General features: G+C 37.4%; 1 protein-coding gene across 3 annotated transcripts in view; it reads right to left on the bottom strand.

The window, feature by feature from the left end:
• Positions 1-18,744, bottom strand: part of ERC1 (ELKS/RAB6-interacting/CAST family member 1) — a 315,343-nt gene that overhangs the window by 91,826 nt on the left and 204,773 nt on the right. For all 3 annotated transcript variants that reach the window (XM_075504308.1, XM_075504326.1, XM_075504315.1), the window contains one exon: positions 13,939-14,099. In XM_075504308.1, the coding sequence (XP_075360423.1) occupies positions 13,939-14,099 (161 nt within the window). The remainder of the gene's footprint in view (positions 1-13,938; positions 14,100-18,744) is intronic.

Genomic DNA, 18,744 nt, shown 5'->3' with positions numbered 1-18,744 from the left:
TGCACATCTTCATTCACAAAACTAGCTTTCCACATATCATTTGTTAAAATTCACAATTTTGCTCCTTAGCTAACACTGACCAAAATTTGCAGGATTAGAAGGTGATTCTGGAATAACGGAACAGCCAGCCTTGTGTGAGCAGGAGAAAGACTGTTTCAGCAATTGGCCAATGAAACCAGCACTCACTCCCAAACACCTTTAAGGACAACTACAAAGCTTAGTAACTGTAGAAAAACTCATTCAAAGCTAGCTTTTTGTTAAGTATGACTACAGTAATGGTCAAAAAGACAAAAAACATAGATGAGTTTATTGTAACTGTGAAATAGAGTGGGAAAGTATTTTTGCATGTGCCTGTTATAATTCTGTGAATTTTCAGTGAAAAGACAATAAAGGACAGCAAAGTTATCTAGCAAACCCAGAAAGAAATGTTAGAATGACATTGAGAATCTACTGTTCTTTGTTAAATAATAATGTACTTAAATTACATAAGAACAAATTTTTTTTTTTTTTTAAAATAACATAGTTCAGCCATGGAACAAGCTATCAAATACACTGTAGCATCCTCAAAGTAGAAGGTGAAAGTTAAGAGTCAGCTACTAGCAATGTTTTAGGAATAAATTATTCTTCCACAATATGAAAAAGAAATAACTCCATTAAAAGACCCTTTCAGCCTCAGTGATTATGACTAACCTATGGTGTGAAAGTGGCTTGACTGCAAGTGTTTTGGAACTAATCATTCCAAAGCTTTTAAGAAAGTATGTGATCTGAAATGTCATGAGAACAATGACTCCTAACCTCAATGGGCCTGGGAAGCACTGCATTCCTGAAGAGGAAGCAGAGGACCTTGACTGAGAACATGACTCTTTAGAGGGACAAAAGAGATGACAGAAGTTCAACTGAAACTATAAGGTCTTGCAGCATGCTTATGATGTCAAATTTGGGGAGATTACTACATTTGGCATCACTTCAAGATGACCTCTGTCAGTGTTGAGAAGCTGTCTGACCAGACTGCGGTCTTGTCTCTCTAACCGATGCTGATGGGAATTGTGATGATTCAGTTGTTCTTGGTGCCTGCTCTGGGATTCCATTGCCCAAATAATGGTATCTAATGCCACATGCTGACCTAGGATACAAGAGACAAGAAGCCAGCAATGTGACACAGAATATATGGAAGATCCATGCCTTTCTGGAGAGGCACTTGGAGGTCCAGTGGGATAATCTAGTGCACCTGAAATGGCAATAGGCTCCTAGGTTCAGACAACGCAGTGCTGTTTCCTTACAATCAACAATGAAGCGATCAAGAGGTGTCTCAGAGCTAGATATGAGCTCCTGTCTTATCCAATATATAACTTGTGTGTAGAATGGTGGAAGTCTTGAAAAATGTTTCTTGGAGTCAAACATAAATCAGAGATGGTCACTGGTAAGCAGAGAACAATGTTCTGAAGGCCAACCATATAAAGAGGAGAAAGTGAAGACTTGAGGAACAGAGAAGATGGGAAAGAACCTAGCTGTGTATCTCTTGGTCCCTGTCCTATTCAAAACAATTTTCTATCATGAACAAGAAAACTAATTTGAATATTGCCCTTTAAACAATATTTTAATAACTGTCCTTTAGTCATTTGCCATGGAATATAAGCTGTATTTATGGCAAAAAAAAATTTCTTATTTCCTAACAAATGAAATCTTATATCGGAGTGCAAGATACAGTTAAATGACTTGAGTGTGGTCTGGAGGTCACTCTGCTAACAAGCAGCCCAGGCAATTTTCCATGCCATTTACTTTTTTCTGTGCTGAATTTTCCTTATCCCTAAATAAGATAAATAGTTATTTTTTTCAGAGGAGTATTTTGAGAATTAACATGGCATTTGTAACTGCTAATATTCACAGATGGAAAGTGCTATATAATGTGAGGTATCATAATGAGAACTAAATGCCACAGCACAAATTGAAATTACAGAAGGCTGCATAATTAAAAAAATAATCTATACTTAGAAGTATTTAAAGTCATGTGGAGACAAGTTATTGTATCCCATTTCGATCAGCAAACTCCTCTTGTTCATTAAAGGTGTAGGTGTGTATTTCCAAGTCCCAGCAGACTGCCACCAAGTTCAGCTGGAAGAGCTGAGAAGTTAGGTAATGAAATACTTCCACTAGACTATCCTAACTCTTACCTCAAATCAAAACACATAATTAGGACATAAACTAGAAAAATGTGCAAATGCAGTGCATGAATTGCAAAGAGGAATGTGATCTTTTTTTTCCTTTGTGTTCCTTCAGTTAATATTTTTAAAAGACTTTTTCTAAGACTTGTAGGATTTCCTTGGGAATAGAGCAACTGAAAAAGGTCGATTTTGTCCTTCACAATGCATGTTCCAGACCAGCCATATTAGTGTACAGAATAGCGATGAAAGTTTAACTGAAAATCTGTGACTGTTGGTCATGAGGAGTCAAATTTTCCGTCTTTTCCAAGCAGGCATTTCCTGATGATGGTCTGCTGATTTATGTACAATGGCTTCAGAAATGACTTGGCAGTGGGCACAGGGGGTAGAGCAACTCGGAAAGAAGAGTTGAGGGTTTTATTCCATGCCTCATACTATAACCTGACAGTTCTTAAACAAGTATTCCTACCTTGCAAATACATTAAATTACCATTAAATCACTCATCCGCTAAGAAACTTACAGAGCTTATCAGAATCTACAGAAAATTAACTATACTTATTTATAAAATAAAAATGACCCATATTCTAGGCAGGTCAAACAAAACACAAGTCATGCATGCACATTGCACACACATGAGTTTCTGCACCAGGAAAAAGTGTAACAGCAATTGGGCTAAGGTAGGCGTGCACTAAAAAAGCATGTATTTCATTATTAGGACTCACTGTGAATAAAGCATAACTTACTACACTATTTACATATTAATTCCACATTGCTATTTTATCAGCTAGTTAAACAGAAAATGAACCCAGAACAGAGATCTATTAAAAGATAATGCATCTCCCGTGTATGGGAATAAAGCTTTTATGTTATTCATATCACTGAGATGAAAACCAGATAGTTGCCCAGTGTAATTTCTGTCCCTCTAAAACTATTTTCATTAAAGGTCTACAAGTTCTGTTTCAGAAACAGGTAACAAAAGAAGAATTTCTTACACTTAGTTGTATTTAAGTTGCATTGAGAGCATATTTGTCCATAAAATGGAGCAAGAAATTCAGCATTTGTATAAATAATGTACTTGAGAGAATGGAGACGTATCCATACGCATCAAAATGGCTCCCCAACATGAGGGCACGAAATGTATAAAGAAAGGTGTTGTCAGTTACGGTGTCTATAGGCATCCCTGACTGTAGTTTTCAACTTCCCACGCAGAGGAAGCGCTACACCCATGCTCCATGTTGTAAAGGAGGCAAAAGCTACAGCAGTTGAGACCACTGGAATGAAGCCTTGGTAAGAGGTTGCTTGAAGGGGCTGTGCATGACTACAGTGCATGACTCTAGTCCACAAGCTGCTTCTGTTTGGGCCAAATGCTATGTTGACACCCTCTGCAGCTCAGCACCAAATACCTTCTCCATTCTCCAACAGTTTACTTGCATTTCTGCATAAGCGCTGGTTTCTTTTGGCTCCAAAGACAGCTTCACCTGCAGGGTTTCATTTTTCTGTTTGACACCTTGCTGTTGATTTTCCCTGACTGCACAAAAGAACTTGCTCCAGTGCCTCTCTCACAACTGCTTCTTTGTAGTAAAAGACAGCCTTAATGATTGTATTTTGATTGTAGAGTTGATTAATTTTGACTTTGTTTAATTTGCGACCTTTCCTGAGATCTTTAGGGCTGGGAAGTAGAGAGCACACTGTACCACTGTACTTTGAACATTGTGGATTTGCCAATTTGTTTCATGCCTCATTTGTCACAAAATCTATGAAATTGTAGTCCAAAGCCAGCTTCATATTTTTCAAGGCAAGGCAAAAATGTATTTGTTTTTGTTTTAAATTAACATCTCCTGGCTAAATTAATCTAGTTTTTCAAACTCCAAACCAAAGCCCTCACTAACACTGGGAATCTAGCAAGCAAGGCAAATCCGAAGATCAACTTAGCAGAAGAGAACAGATTGCTTCTCTCCAATTACAGCACTAAAGTGGTAAGATAAGCATAGTCAATTTTATGTATAGACATATAATAAAGAAAAAATGAGGATGTAGAAAGGATCTGTATGAGAACATGCTAGAAGAGAGAAATAAATGAAGAAGTATGTATCTTATATACACAACATTTCCTATTAAACATTTGTGTCTCAAATGTTAAGGTATTTAAAAACCTACAAGCCTACTATCTTCAGATTTTAATTCCTGACATCACTGAAGTTCTGTGGCCACGACTGAATGAGTCACTTCATGTTTTTGTTTTCAGCTTACTCCTTTGAGGAACAGCGATAGTATTTCTCCATTTTTATAAAAAGGAAGACTTGGACATGTAGGATCCTTCAATGAAAAGAACTAAATTGCAAAGTACTATTATTAATAGTTGCATTATTAATATTTTTGAAGAAAATGTGGCCAGCTGAGGTCATGAAGGCTTTCTCCAAATATCAGAAGATATCCTTGGCATTATTTATAACCTAACCAGACCTAACCCTTTCAGATTTCCTGCCTACTGAGGGCTTGAAAGGCAGCAAGAATTTTGCAGCCACCTTGAATCAACAAATTGAATGATGTTTACTTCTTTCAATTAAAAAAAAAAAAGGTTTCATTTGCTTGAAGAATACTCAAAATGGATTACCTACCAGAGCAAAATTTCTCTTTAGAAATTGAATCTGCAAGCCAAAGTCAGTACTAACAGAGAGAACTGAGCCCACATAACATGTAGAACAAGCTCATGCATATTATATATATTTTTACAAGATATATTTTTGATTCTTACAGACATTCATTAAGGGACGCATATGATCTGTGCTGAATAATCACAAAAACTGCAAGATAACACCCTCACTATCCTCAATTTCACCTAAACTACCCCCAAAGCATGTTCAACTATGAGCTATTTGTGATATGTTGGTGTAATTTGTCTGTAGAAACCTCCAAGGAACAGTATTCTACAGCCTCCCTAGAACCTCTTCACTTTATTGAGATAATTTTGAATTCTCATCTTGTTCTCCAAAATGCCTCAACACTCACCGTGGCATTTTGGCAATACATACCCTTTGGCTTGTCAGCCACTTCGTTAATGGATATTTTGAACAGTAGCAGACTTGGGAGAGACCTCTAAGGAAACCATGTAATACAGGTTTCCATTCTGACAATGAACTATTAATTATTTTCCATCTACCTGCTTATTCACTTTATAGTAGTTTAATCAGAAATATAATCCCTACTTTGCTGATGAGACAGTTCTGTGAGACAACGACAGAAATCCCCCTGAGATCAAAACATATCACATCTACTGTATTACTAAAACTACGACTTAGCATATGGGGACACCTGGTTGATTTGTCATGATTTAGTCTCAACAAATTTAGGTTATCTGTTACTTAACACTTTACTATTTTTTAAGCATTTACAAATAATATTTTTTATCATTTACTCCAATAACTTCCTAAGAACTGAAGGTAGGCTGATTAAATCCTTGGCTGCTCAAAGCTACTTGCAGTAACCATCTTTTCACAACGGTACTGGTGGCCTTAAATCTTTATTCATGAAATTAAACTAAATGATCAAACTAGTTGATTCTTAGATTGTATAGCAAATACCAGTTACACCATTTAGTTTAACCTCATATGCAAAGCTCGATTCCTAGTACATAGTGGAAATAAACTAGTGTGATCCTTTAGTTTTCAATGGTTTCTTGACATGAATTTTAAAGCTGTAAAATGCTAGCAGACTGAAAAAGAACTATAGGTTTACAGAAAGCTACAGCCATATCTATTTAGTGCTTGAGGAAGGGTTATAAAAGGGGATTTAAGGAACACCAAATACGGCATTGTGTCAAATAATTTTTCAGTCTTCCCTACAATCCTTTACATAGTAGCTCCTAGTACCAGGAAAGAGAGTTCTCTTTATCCTGTAATCTGCATAAACTATAACACTAGATACTGGACAGGGGAGAAGTGACTCGATAGCAATGACAGGATTACACCTTAAAGAAAGACACTTTTAGGGTGCTTAGTGTCATCTTTTAGGATTTCTAAATTAAGTGTCTGGTCAATTTTCATGTTTTTAACTCCTGTTACATGTAGTCACTTGCGCTGCACACAAGATACCACCAGACAAACCAACAACTCCCAAATCCTCTCACTAAGGAGTTTTCTCAGTAATTCCATAGACTTGCAGATGGTGTTTTTTATTTTGCCTAAAAGTATTGTTTGGGAAGGGAGGAAAACAAAAAGATATACTGAATATTCCCATACAGTATAAAGACAAAGGTTGTAGGGACTGCCTACAACTTGACTCACTTCTCCAGTTTTTCTCACACAACTCCCACTTGTTGTCCTCCAGGATTGTAGGGAAGCAATTACTTTCTTCAGAGGTTATTTCTGTAATTAAAGCAAACCGACCTGACTTTCAAAAAAGGAATTTCTGTTGAACTCCAGAAAATAGTCTGAAGTTAGACGTTGCCCTACCTACACCCTGCAAAGCTACACTGTTATTTTAAAAACAATAAAAGAATGACTTGCATATGCACAGTGGCCATATGAGCACATCTAACCTTTGAGATTTCCCTCCTTGTATTTTGAACTATGTTGATGATGTCCGGATGGGATTTACAATGGCTCAAAGCTACTATTGTTCACACTACATTAAATCTACAATATATGCAATGAGATACCATAATATTTTCACTTGGAACTTCTATTAACCCACAACTTGACTGTATTTAATGAAATATGTAGTGCTCACAGAGTTGATTTATATGCATCACTATTTACAGTGCACGTTTATAAAAGAGGAAAAAGCACCCTAAGGAACTCACAGTTCTTTTGACTTTAACAGAAAGTAAAAAGTGCCTGATTTGGTTTAGCTCAGTAACACCCCTGGAAGCCCCAGAATCTTATAGCTGGATTAGGGATGGCGACAGGAATCACTGATGCAGCTGAAACAGCTAGCATAGGAAATGTACTGTTGCCACCAATCCTGAGCCAAAACACTGCTGCATATTTTAAAACAAAAATCACAGTCATATTTATGTTTGTTGTGTATATAAGTACATAGAAACAATTAAAAAGGCATGCTGAAGACCTGGAAATCTATTTTTGTCAGTGTTGTTCTAGAAATAAGTGGTGTGGAGGATTCATATACCCAAGGGAAAATTACACAGATTCTCTTGAACAGATAAACCTTTACTTCTGACAGAACTTCTGAATGTATTTAATTACACAAAGAGCATGCTAGAATATAGAAAAACAGTGTTTTGTACTGGAAAAGGAATACAGAATTAGTTAGCAGAAGGCAATACATTGGTGCCCTTAGAGCTATCTTACAAGCAATCTGTTTTATTTGTTAGTCAAAATAAAACTATCACTTTCTCCATTCCTCTACCAGTTTAACACTGGGTTAGCTGAGTAATCAGTTCTAGAAAAAAACATAATTCTTGTTATTCTTTTAGATAAGATGATCTGCATGCAGGTTATGGTAAAACCAAACTTTTCCCAAAGCCCCTTGGGCAGTAAAGAACACGGGGCACTAATGACTTCCAAGAAATTATCTTGTGCTGCACCTGCTCTCCAAGGGTGTTTGCAATAATGAACTAGCAAACTGAGAAAAGACAAGAAGGGTATTCACCACTAGTGCTAGGACTGTGTAAGCCTAAAAAAATTATACATTTTAGTACTCTGTGTGTGTATGCCAAGATCTCTACTGATGAGATCTTTCATGGCAATTTCTGTAAGAATGCTGTAATCTATGAATAGAAAAGAAAAACATAACAAAACCTGTGCATTCTTAACACTGAGGCTGTACGCTATGTTTTTCACATTCTCACTTGAAAGAGGTCTAATTTCCTTTCACCATCTAGAAAACTATGTTCCAAGAATTACCGAAGGGATCACTTACACTAAACGCAGTCCCCGGAAAACATATCCAGAAGGAAAAAAATATCTCCCATGGAAAGGCATGGAAACAAGAGCCCACTGTAGCTAAATTCTCAGGAAGTTAATGACTGGACCTCCTTTTCCCAACTCCTCCTTACAACATTAATAGTCTTAGCAATTACCGAGTGGAACAAACCCCTTTAACACCACCTGGTGTACTTTTCAGCAGTTGGTCTTGCTTCCAGGCCTGTCATGGCTCATTAAGATAGTACAGTACTTTCTCTCTACAAGACTGTTCTCGGGGACCATAGAATTCAAGATAAAATGAGATACGGAGGTTTTATCACAAGACAGAAAGAGACTGTGACACATCATGCCAAGATTTTAGTATCTGAAAAAGCCACAGAAGAAAAAGTTTTTCAAGGAAGGTGAAGAGTAAAAACAAACCAGTTACAAAAGATAAACATAACTTCCCAACACTTAAAGGAACAGCGTAAACCACAACAATCTAATTCTGTGTGTGCTCGTATGGGGCACCTTATTTACACAGGCTTCACTAAAGGTCCTGCTTCTTTGCTTTGCAGTTTATTCTTTCTGTGAAACTTTGAGATTCGAGTCCAATGGCTCTCTCACCTACATGAATCATTTGCCTGACCAGTTTTGTACTGCTGCCCATAAAGAGGTTAAGCTTTTCTGCTTATTTCCATGATTCAGGACACCTAGTGTCAGCCGCACTGAAAAGGAAGCGGCAGGCTGGCTCTAATGCTGCCACGACACTGAGCATCTCAGTGCTCAAAGGCTCAGTGACAATGCAGGAGGACAGAAAGGATCACAGGCTTCATTCCTTAATTGCCAAGAGAAAAAAAGTGCAAAAGAGATCATGGTTTCTCTCAAGCTTTCACCTGAATAAAAAAATAATAGCAGAAGCCACTAAATTTGAAGGTAACCAAGCTCTACAATTACATTTATGAAAAGCCTGACATTTCATTACAGTGAGGAGAACTGTGGAGTTAAAAAAAAAAAAAAAAAGACATTTTCTGGCCTTTCAATAAACTGTAGTCTTAAAAGACACACAATATATCTACACGCTGTATTTCAGCTTTCCTATTGGATTCCGTGTGATTCACTTGGAGATTAACAGCAGTTCCAAGGTCAGTTTATTTTCAATTATTTAATCGCAATGTCTGTATTGTCCAGTAATTAGAAATGGATAATTTTTCACATTTCAGACTACTGCAACTGAACTTTTTACAACTTAAATGTCAAAATCTAACTGGGTGACCATATATGATTAAAATAGACATATATAATTATATATTTTATGCTTGAAAATTAAAAAGAACAAAACAATGTTAATAGGATGTTGTTGCTTTCGTTTTCACTGTGTGCCCTGAAAAAGACACTTTAAAGAAAAAAAATCTAAGCTTATAGAAGGAAAAAAAGGGACTGACACAGATGCACTTGTTCAGCTTTGCCCCAGACAGTAAATCCGACGGACATGGAGTGCCCCCTGTGGGATTTTAGCTTCTTTAATTTCACACAAATTATAGGAGGTGCTTTGGTACCATTGCGGCAATCACATGGTGGCCTGATATACCAAGCGGCCCATAGACCTTACAGTCCAGTTCAATATGATGAAGAGTTTGCACTGGGCCTAGAAAGCCACACCTTGCAGATGCAAGGTTAACATACTACCGTTTTGTAGCACTGACAACAAATGCGAAGTGACTTCGAACTACGGAGACAACTGGTTATACACATAGAACATACACGTAATTCTGCAACTAGGAATCACTTCTCCTCTGGAGAACTGTTGTTAAACCATAGGCATAAACCATAATTTCTCTAATGACAAAAAGAAAATCTCTTTAATTTCCAAGAAGACAATTTCACATGAACTAACAAGTTATCACTGGATGGACATTGACACTTTTTTTTTTTTTGGCTGGTTCTGTTCACCATGGGTGCAGATAACCTGAAATATTTTTGTTTGGTTAAACTGTTTGCTGCGTTTGAAATTACTTCACACCTCATTTTGGATCAACTGAAATTACTTTTCTGGCAAATAAACTATGTGCCAATTAATCAGTTTCTTTTGGACTACTTTCAGTTTCAACCTCATACTCATACCTCCAGACAATACTGCTTTATTGCTGAGACGATGAAGTTTTCAGAAGGTAAACCTCAGCTTCCACTGACTTCATTTTCAGTTGTGAGTGTTTGCGTGCGTGTGTTTGTCTTTTTCTTATCTGATAGCCAGAAAATGAACACGTGGACTTATCAACCATCTACCAAATATTTTTAAGTGACTTGCATACCATGCAGGAAAACTGGAGCAGAGATAAGGATGAACAGTCTTCCTGCATAGCACTGCCTAGGTTGGCATCTTATTTTTAATAGTAGCCCTCATGTAGCTCTCAGCAGGCCTTCCAACTCCAAGATGAAATACGGAAGGAATACAATAAACAGCTTCATTAAGCTACACGGGCCTGGTTCATCTCTGATCACCACCTATACTCTTTATCAAACGAAACACTACCTGTGGGATGTATCCATGTAATTAGAGACTACTGTGATAAATGTCCAAAAGACCACTCATGTAAAGTCACATAAGAAATCAAAAGACATTTTTTGACAGCTTGATTTTGAAACATAAATGATGTTCTATTATAACAATTCATTCGTCTGTAATATCCTTGATTGTTTTTAAAGAAAAAAGAGGATAGTAAATTATTCTTGGACAAGTAATAATCTTTCTGTTACGTGCCAGCAGGATGAAGGATTCAACTCTGAAGCGCCAACTACATTATGTAAGTCTGCACCCTTTGAATTATAGGGCTCGCAGCAATTGCAATTAGCAAGAGGAGGCATAATTCAGGAAAGGGCTGTTGGACACTTTTCCAGGTCTGAAAGAACAGATTGAGAAATGCTCCAACTGGGACTTTTCAACTCTGAAGCAGATGACTAGGAAGAATCTGCTGGTCCTTCTGACCATAACAAAAGGCCTGCCTAGTCAAAAAACCCCAAAATAAAGAAAATCTTTTTTCTACATGCAGACACAGTGTCTGTTCCCCTTCCCTGTAAGTGCAGCGTCCGCTGCTACAGTTTTGGCAATTGCATGAGCTCGGCCCCAGATTAGACTGTTTGTGCTCGGTTATTTTCACACACTGCCAAAATTTGCTGACAACACCAGGAGAAAAAAAGGGAAAGGAAAACTGGTGAATTTCAACAGTTTATAACTCAGCTCAGCCTAAGCAGGTTTTTATGGGACAAAGAACAGAGATTTCTCTGTAGACAGCACTTTATTCCTGCCTAATTTAAAAGATTTGCTGTGAATGATGGAAACATTAGAACTTCTTAAAGAAAACATAACAAAACAAAAATCCTAGCAGTTCACTAGTATTTTTTACAGTAGATCATGTTTGGTGATATAAATAGAGAGACCATTATCTACCTCTCTCATAATTATTTACAAAAAAGTTTGGTTTTTTTTTTTAAATGAAAGTATTAGACTTAAAGGAAGAGGGCTTCAAAATACATAGCATTTCTTTAAGGACTGAAATTTCTTCCTTGGAATAATTCACACTTGTGCTATTCTAGTGCCACAGTATTCCCTAAGGAGTGTGAAATGATCTTCTCACGGTTACAGAGTCAGTAGTAAACACAAGTTCTACTCTAAGAAACAGTATTTTAACTATATATTTTCATTAACATAATATCTAACAACTTCCTATTAAAACCCAGAGGTAACTTTCTGGAGTCCTCTTGTTGCTTTAACACTTTCTTTCAGTCCATATCTAGAATCTCCTAAAGCAGCATTTCCTAAGCTATTTTTCTTCTATGCTCCCCTGCCCCATTAGCTGACTGCAGGGCCCAGGCTGTTAAACTTACACCTCTACCAAATCTTAAATTTAATCAGTGCTGCTTTTGAGCACCCCAATTTTTTCCCAGTGAAGTATGCCCTAAAACTTGGGAAACAATATTGTGCTTTACTGTATCTTGAAACAGTATCTGTACAACAGCTATTGTTTTCTGTTAAGGATACAAACCCAGCTAACCACTTCACAAAATTAACCACTCATTCAATTACTGTTATTTTTGAGTTGAAATAGTAGGAAACATTTTAACAACATTAGAAACTTTTTGCAAAACTAGAAGACAGATGAGAAGAGTGCTTTTCATAAAAGGCATAGGCTGGGAAAGTAGGGCAACAAAGAATATACTGGAGTTTCTGTTTATAAATACAAGATATTTAATTGACTGGGAGTCCTCAGTAGAGACTTCTTTGCAACAGAGCCTCATGGTGAGGGTGAGTTTTTGAAGTTTGGAGCAGCTTTGGCAGCTTTATAGAACTTTAAGACAGACCAGCTATGACTAAAACATGCTCAGCTAGTTAACTATACAAACGTAATGTTTTTTCCATCTTTCTCTCCATGTGCTGACAGCATTACCATTCTCTCCAGTGTTCTTCTTCCTTCTGAGGTACAATGGATCTACCAGTTTATGCAGTTCCTAATACTATATTTCAGTACAACAACTTTCCAACAATAATTTACTCAGCTAAGAGAGGTCATCATTTAAAAGAAGGGAGTAGTTATATTAAAGGCTCTAGAGCTACGCAGTTCCAAATACATTTCAGGATATACTGTACACTACGTGTATATTTTAATGAGAAGGTTTGGCAGAGCAGTTTGGCAGAAGAAAGTACTGCCAAGTGATTGCATATGGGATATATCTCCAGTTGCTTTGGATTCCCACATCACCTTAAGAGCTATTCTTCCCATCCCCCAATACACCAACCCTCAAGGCAGTCAAATTTATAGCTCAATAAAATTTTTTATTAAAAATAAAAAGTGCGGCGTTTAAGTACTGCAGTCTTCCAACGTCCTTATGCCAGGTCCAGATCAGACTTTTGTAGCTGAATATGAAGCTGGGGAGGCTTGGCCCACTTTATACAGCACTCCTAAGTTAAAGTTTCAAGATCTAAGCCACCTCTCTTTCCATTTTGTAACAGCTGTTTTTCTATCCTTTCATTAAAAAAAAAAAAAAAAGAAAAGGAAAGAGGCTAGAGTAGAAAAGTTAAATAAATAAATAATGGCTCACAAAACCACAGTGGAGGAACCACTGCTGGTCCTGCCAATAAAAATGTTCCTTCTCTTCAGGGCTGGCTAAACAACTGAAAGTGTTTCTAATGAACTGCTGGCAGCACTATCCATCATTGCACTAAATGGATTCATGTCTCCCTAAACTAAGGATAACTATTTATCTATAATGCACGGTCAGAAATTAGGAAGTATTTAAGCCTTAGAAGTCTAATTCCTCACTTCTCCCCACCTCCTCAAAGCTTGGTTTTATTCAGGCCTCCTTATGGAAGGATGACAAGAGAAGTCTGACTGATAGAGAATTTCAAACTCCGTTCCAGTGCTAATGAATCATCCGCATGAATCTGAAAAATACTTTAGCAGACCAGACATCTGCAGTCTGATTTTAGCATTACAGCTACCTGACGTTATATTTATCTCTTCCCTCTTTCCTTTTTGTCATTTGCCACACTGACTTGCATCTTACCTTAAAGTAGATTATAGGCTACCCAGAGCAAGATGACACATTCATAAGACACGCAAAATAATTGAATCCCAATAATTGTTTAGGACCTTTGAAGATGCTACTGTACAGATAATAGTAGTCTACTGCAAATGATTAGAAGGAAGAAATATTTTTGAGCTCTAAAGAAAGTGTGAAAGTAATGTAGGTAATCCCTGGTCAAGAAGTCACTTCGGAAGGCTCAAGTGATTACATAGATAGCTGCTATCTATAGAGACATATTCATACAGTGGTTGTCTTTAGAACACCAGGGATCAGAGGGGAACTCAGAGATATCAATAAAACATGCCTACAAATAATGGAAAGAAACACTTACTTCATCTCCAGGACTTCCTCCAAATGTTTCCTTCTTTCAGCTCGTAGGTTGGTCAAATGGGTTTCCTTCTCAGCCAAAGACTGTTGTGTAGAGGACAATTTTGCTTTCATTGACTCCAGCTCCTGCTTAACCTTCTCCATGGCCATCATCAGCTCTTCTACCTAAAACGTTTTTGGGGAAGACAAGAGGAGAGAAAAATAGTATAACGTGATCAACTGGAACTTACTAAATGTCATAACTAAATTGGAGCACAAAGGTTACCAGTGCATGTACACTGCATAACACTTCTGTAGACTGGAAGCATCACCTAGTGCTGTGGACTGTATGTCTGCACTTGATTGAAGCAACATTACAGTCTGACCATTAACAGAGTCTGGTCACTGGAGCGTTATCATTACAATACCAAATTACAAATCTTCAACTCTTCAGTATTTCTATTTTAGAAAATGTACCACAAGGATAAAAGGATGGCCTATATATATTAAAATTAGCCTACAAAAATGCTAGGTATTAAATGGAATACATCGTTAATATACCAAAAGTATAAAAAACTTTCTCTGTAAATGATGCTGAAAGAAAAACTACATATCCACTTTAAGTACAAAGGTAACGGTTCCGAAACAGGGAGAGGACTGGGTTCCCATGAAGATGTAAGGCAGGCTACTTCTCTCAAAATATCTGTTGAACAATGCTCATAGGCACGTTTTGTGAGTTAGCAACATAAAAGACGTTCGAAGAGTTGCTGGTGGCAGGCAGGTACAGCAGAACAATGCTCATACCTTCAGCAAATGGGAAAGGTTCAGAATTAACATTACTGTAAATTCTAGCACAGATATTACACAAATGAACATAGTCATATTTTATTTTGCACTTGGAGCAGGTTCTGTCTCAGCTAGAATTTACCGTTAATGCAAACCCACATGCAAAACCACAATAAATGCTCAAGTATAGCTACATGTAACATACAAAAACCTCTGGATATTCTTTTAATAATTTTATAATAATGCTCGAGGGCACACATTACTTTCACTGACTTCTTCCATATAGATTTTCTCTTTCTATCACAACCAAGTGCTCATGAACAATTTTATAATGTGCTTCAAATGGGAGCAACTCAGATGCTACTGTTGCACATAATCAAACATTTGTATAAATTTAGTATGACAATACAGCACTGCATTGCATTTATATCCCTGCATAACAATCAACTTGTGCTCCACCCTGTGAATGAATCACTGAAATTATATTAAGCTCAATTTCTACTTACAAGTTTTTACAGAGAGTTGGGCATATCACTTGCTATGCAGGTGCTGGAGGATGGAAGGTATGGAACATACCACCCCTTGCTTCAATAAATCCTCTACTCCTAAAGGCAGAGCTAATGACTCAGGGCAAACACGGATAACAAGATTGGTTTTCATCCTCAATCAGTGATAAAGCAAAAAACATTGCAATTCAGAATTAGCAGATTTTTAAAAATCTAGCACAGACATTGTACAGTGCTTACTGCAGAAAGCCTATCTCCTTCCATTGAAATGCAGCTGACGACTACCGTTCTTCTTATGCCCAGCAAATTAAGAAAAATTTAAAATAATTCAATTATCAAAAACTATTCAAAATGTACAGCCAATAATTCATCCAGTAATCAACAGACCAAAGGAGAATTTCAGTGACACATAGTTCAAACTGGCTAGAATGCATAATAACCAAACTTTTCCTGTTTTATCAGTGTTTAGTGTGCGAAACAAGATCAGAAACTCTGTCAATTTTTAAAACAAAGAGAAAACTCCATAAAACTAGAAATAGAGAAATATATCAGAAAAGAATGCAAAGAAAAAGTGCAGAAACAATGAACAGCAAAAATACTACTAGGATGGAAACTGATGCCTAGAAAGAGAAAAACAGCAACACGCTGGGGAAGTGAAGATGTGCTAGTGTATCACCTTCTAGTATACCAGCTTCTACTTCCTTTGGTGGGTCAGAATTACCTACACAAACATCTTCCTTTAAACTGAGAAGAAAAGAGGCACACCAACTACAAAACCCTCTGCTTATAACAGAAGACAACCTCAAATAAACAAGCCCCCAGCCAACTGCAACAATCCAAACAGCTTGTGTCAATCTGTCAGTTGCCAAGATAAAACAATCTTTGAAGCAACATCTTTTCCATAATGAGATTTGAAAGATTTCTGACATCCTTCATTCCATTCCCAGTCATCAAGATTTGCGATGCTAACACTGAAAGGCTGGTTTGCTTGACGCAGATCTGCAGCACAACAACTCTGTGCTGTTAAGAAGACACAATGAGGCGAGAGGCAGATGTCTCGGCCAAGGCTCCTAGTGCTAGGTGGCAAGATCTAACCCTGCAGGAGTACTTTGCAGTAGTGGTTATTGCAGGTACTTAATCTTTTTCTCATTGCTCCATTTGGTAATTCTTTTAATTCTAAGGTTATATTCTGTATTTTTGCAGGTTAACAGAAAATCGATCTAATCATGTATTAGGAATGGCTGGAATGCAAGTGGCTTTTAAACTGTGCCAACAACTTAGTTCACAGAACTGCCATTACCTTCCATCCTCTCCAGCCAGCACCATTTGTCATGCGATTTACTAAAGACAAAATTCACCAAAACAGTGATGACTGTGTTCACAATAAAGACTTCATTGTTCAGATTCATCAAGTTATAGATATTCCATGGGAGCATTTCAATTAAACTTCTACAAAACAAAACATTTTATTTGGCAGCTTATGAATCTTAGTGCAGACATGTCTGTATATGCCCCAGTAAGCAGTCCTGTGAGAAATGATACAGGAATATTCACTGGAAGCAAACTGCTTGCAAAGCACATCTAATTTAGCCTATACAAAAACCTTAAATCTACCCTTGATTTTTTTTTTTTTACCCTGAGAGCAGCTAATTATATAATAAAGAAAAACATTTGCCAAGAACCAGAGTTCTTGGCACGCAGACGTTTTCAGAGACATGCTGTTGACATTTTCAATTTAACTGTAGGTAAGCTTGTGCCCTGTCAGTTACAACTAGAAAGTTTCCACTTCAGAAAGTGTTAAGAGTGCACTCTTGCTCCTCTCTTCTCTCTGCTCAAATGACAGTATATAAAGCAGAGTCGTATCTTTGACTATCTATGACTTACCCGTGATTCAATTTTCTGCAGACAGGCCTGAAAGGTATTCATGTATTCTGAGCAGGATGGATCTGAAAAGAACTTAAATGGAGACTATTTTTTCATTGTTTTTAAGCCCTAAATGGCCTGACCAGGTGACAGGTTATCTTTAAGGAAGAACATGAAGCTGAATGAAGTTTCCATTAGAGGAGAGAGCTCCTGAGAGACTGAACAAACTATGTGAAAGAGGGTAAACTATGTCAATTAGATCAATATGGGATTCATAGTAACAGAAAAGGGAAATGTCAACATAGGACAAATTTTTTACATAGTATTACATCTCCTTAGAAAGCATGAAAGCAAGGTGGAGAGAAAAGGCAGTACAACAGCAGAATTTTATCTACCATGTCAACGGCAGCCCGTAAAGCAATAGAAGACATGACGTAATTAAAAAAAAAATAATCAAGGTCTTTTCAGGAGATTATCTATCATCTTAATCTCCCTGCACCTACAAACTCTAATTTCAGGTTCCTCTGATGCAACTGTCAATCAGAAAACAGGCTGTTGCATAGACATACAGTTACCACATTATCTCCAAGTATGTGGTGTTTCTGGTAAGCTTTTCTGGCCATTGGGTAATGTGAAGCCAGGGACTTCCGAAGAGCTTGGTCCAGTTCCCCAAGAGTCAGTAAAAAGCCAGCAAAATTGAGAAAGGAACTGGATGTGCAAAATATTAATGAGGCTGGGGATCCTACCAACCTCCATACTAGCTCCTGGAAAGATTACTTATGATCAGGATAGGCAAGCTCAAATTCCCACCTGTTACGTGAGGAGAACTAATGCGCTACCGAAAACTTCTGAGACACAGTAGATATTTTGGGCCAGGAAGAAGGCTACATCAACTGATGTGGTTAGTAGTGGTTGCCTCTTAAAAGCAGAGCCCAAAGACTCCAATACCTAAGGTCAATCCAGACAGACAGGCTAACTAAAGCAGCCTCAGGATCCCCAAACGCTTCAGCGTGTTTCAATTGCAATGTAGGGGCAGCTACCTTTTTCTTCCCATTGTGAACTTTGTCCTCAGTAATGAAGGATCACCTGAAGAGAACTTTTCTACTGCACAGAAAATTGAAAAAGGCCTCCATAGCCTCTCAGGAAGATAGTTCCGGAGCTTAATTTTCTGCTTATACCTTGTCAGAGAAGCAGAGCAATTTTGGGCCATCATCCAAGCAAGAAATGCATCATGAATGCTAGTAACATGATGTAATTCACTACAGTGGTACTGTGCAAATATAAAGAGGCAATGGACAAAGTCATCAATATGGCAAAGAAAGAAGCAAAATTCTATGCACTTGAAAAACATTTGCAGTGGCAGAGGATCTATTCTGAAATGGTGACCCATGCAATCCACTTTTATATGCTATGTGCACATAAAGAGAGAGGAAAAAGCTAAAGAATGCCCTTCACAGACACTGCAAAGGAAAATTTTCCAATCTTAAGGAACAGGACATGAATGGATCCATAGTTCAAATATATGACTGGCTTAAATAATATTTATTAAGGATAGCAAATCACCGGTACACTACATAAAAAAAGCTTTATGTTAATGTTAGATAAGGCTCTTCCCTGTCTGTATATTAACAATTCTCTCTTTGCAGAAGAGACTGTATTTCTCTCTGCTATTAATT

The sequence above is a fragment of the Mycteria americana genome, chromosome 1, assembly GCF_035582795.1.
Source record: "Mycteria americana isolate JAX WOST 10 ecotype Jacksonville Zoo and Gardens chromosome 1, USCA_MyAme_1.0, whole genome shotgun sequence".
Taxonomy (NCBI): Eukaryota; Metazoa; Chordata; class Aves; order Ciconiiformes; family Ciconiidae; genus Mycteria; species Mycteria americana.
The sequence above is the reverse complement of the archived record's forward strand: the minus strand, read 5'-3'. Positions and strand labels throughout refer to the sequence as shown.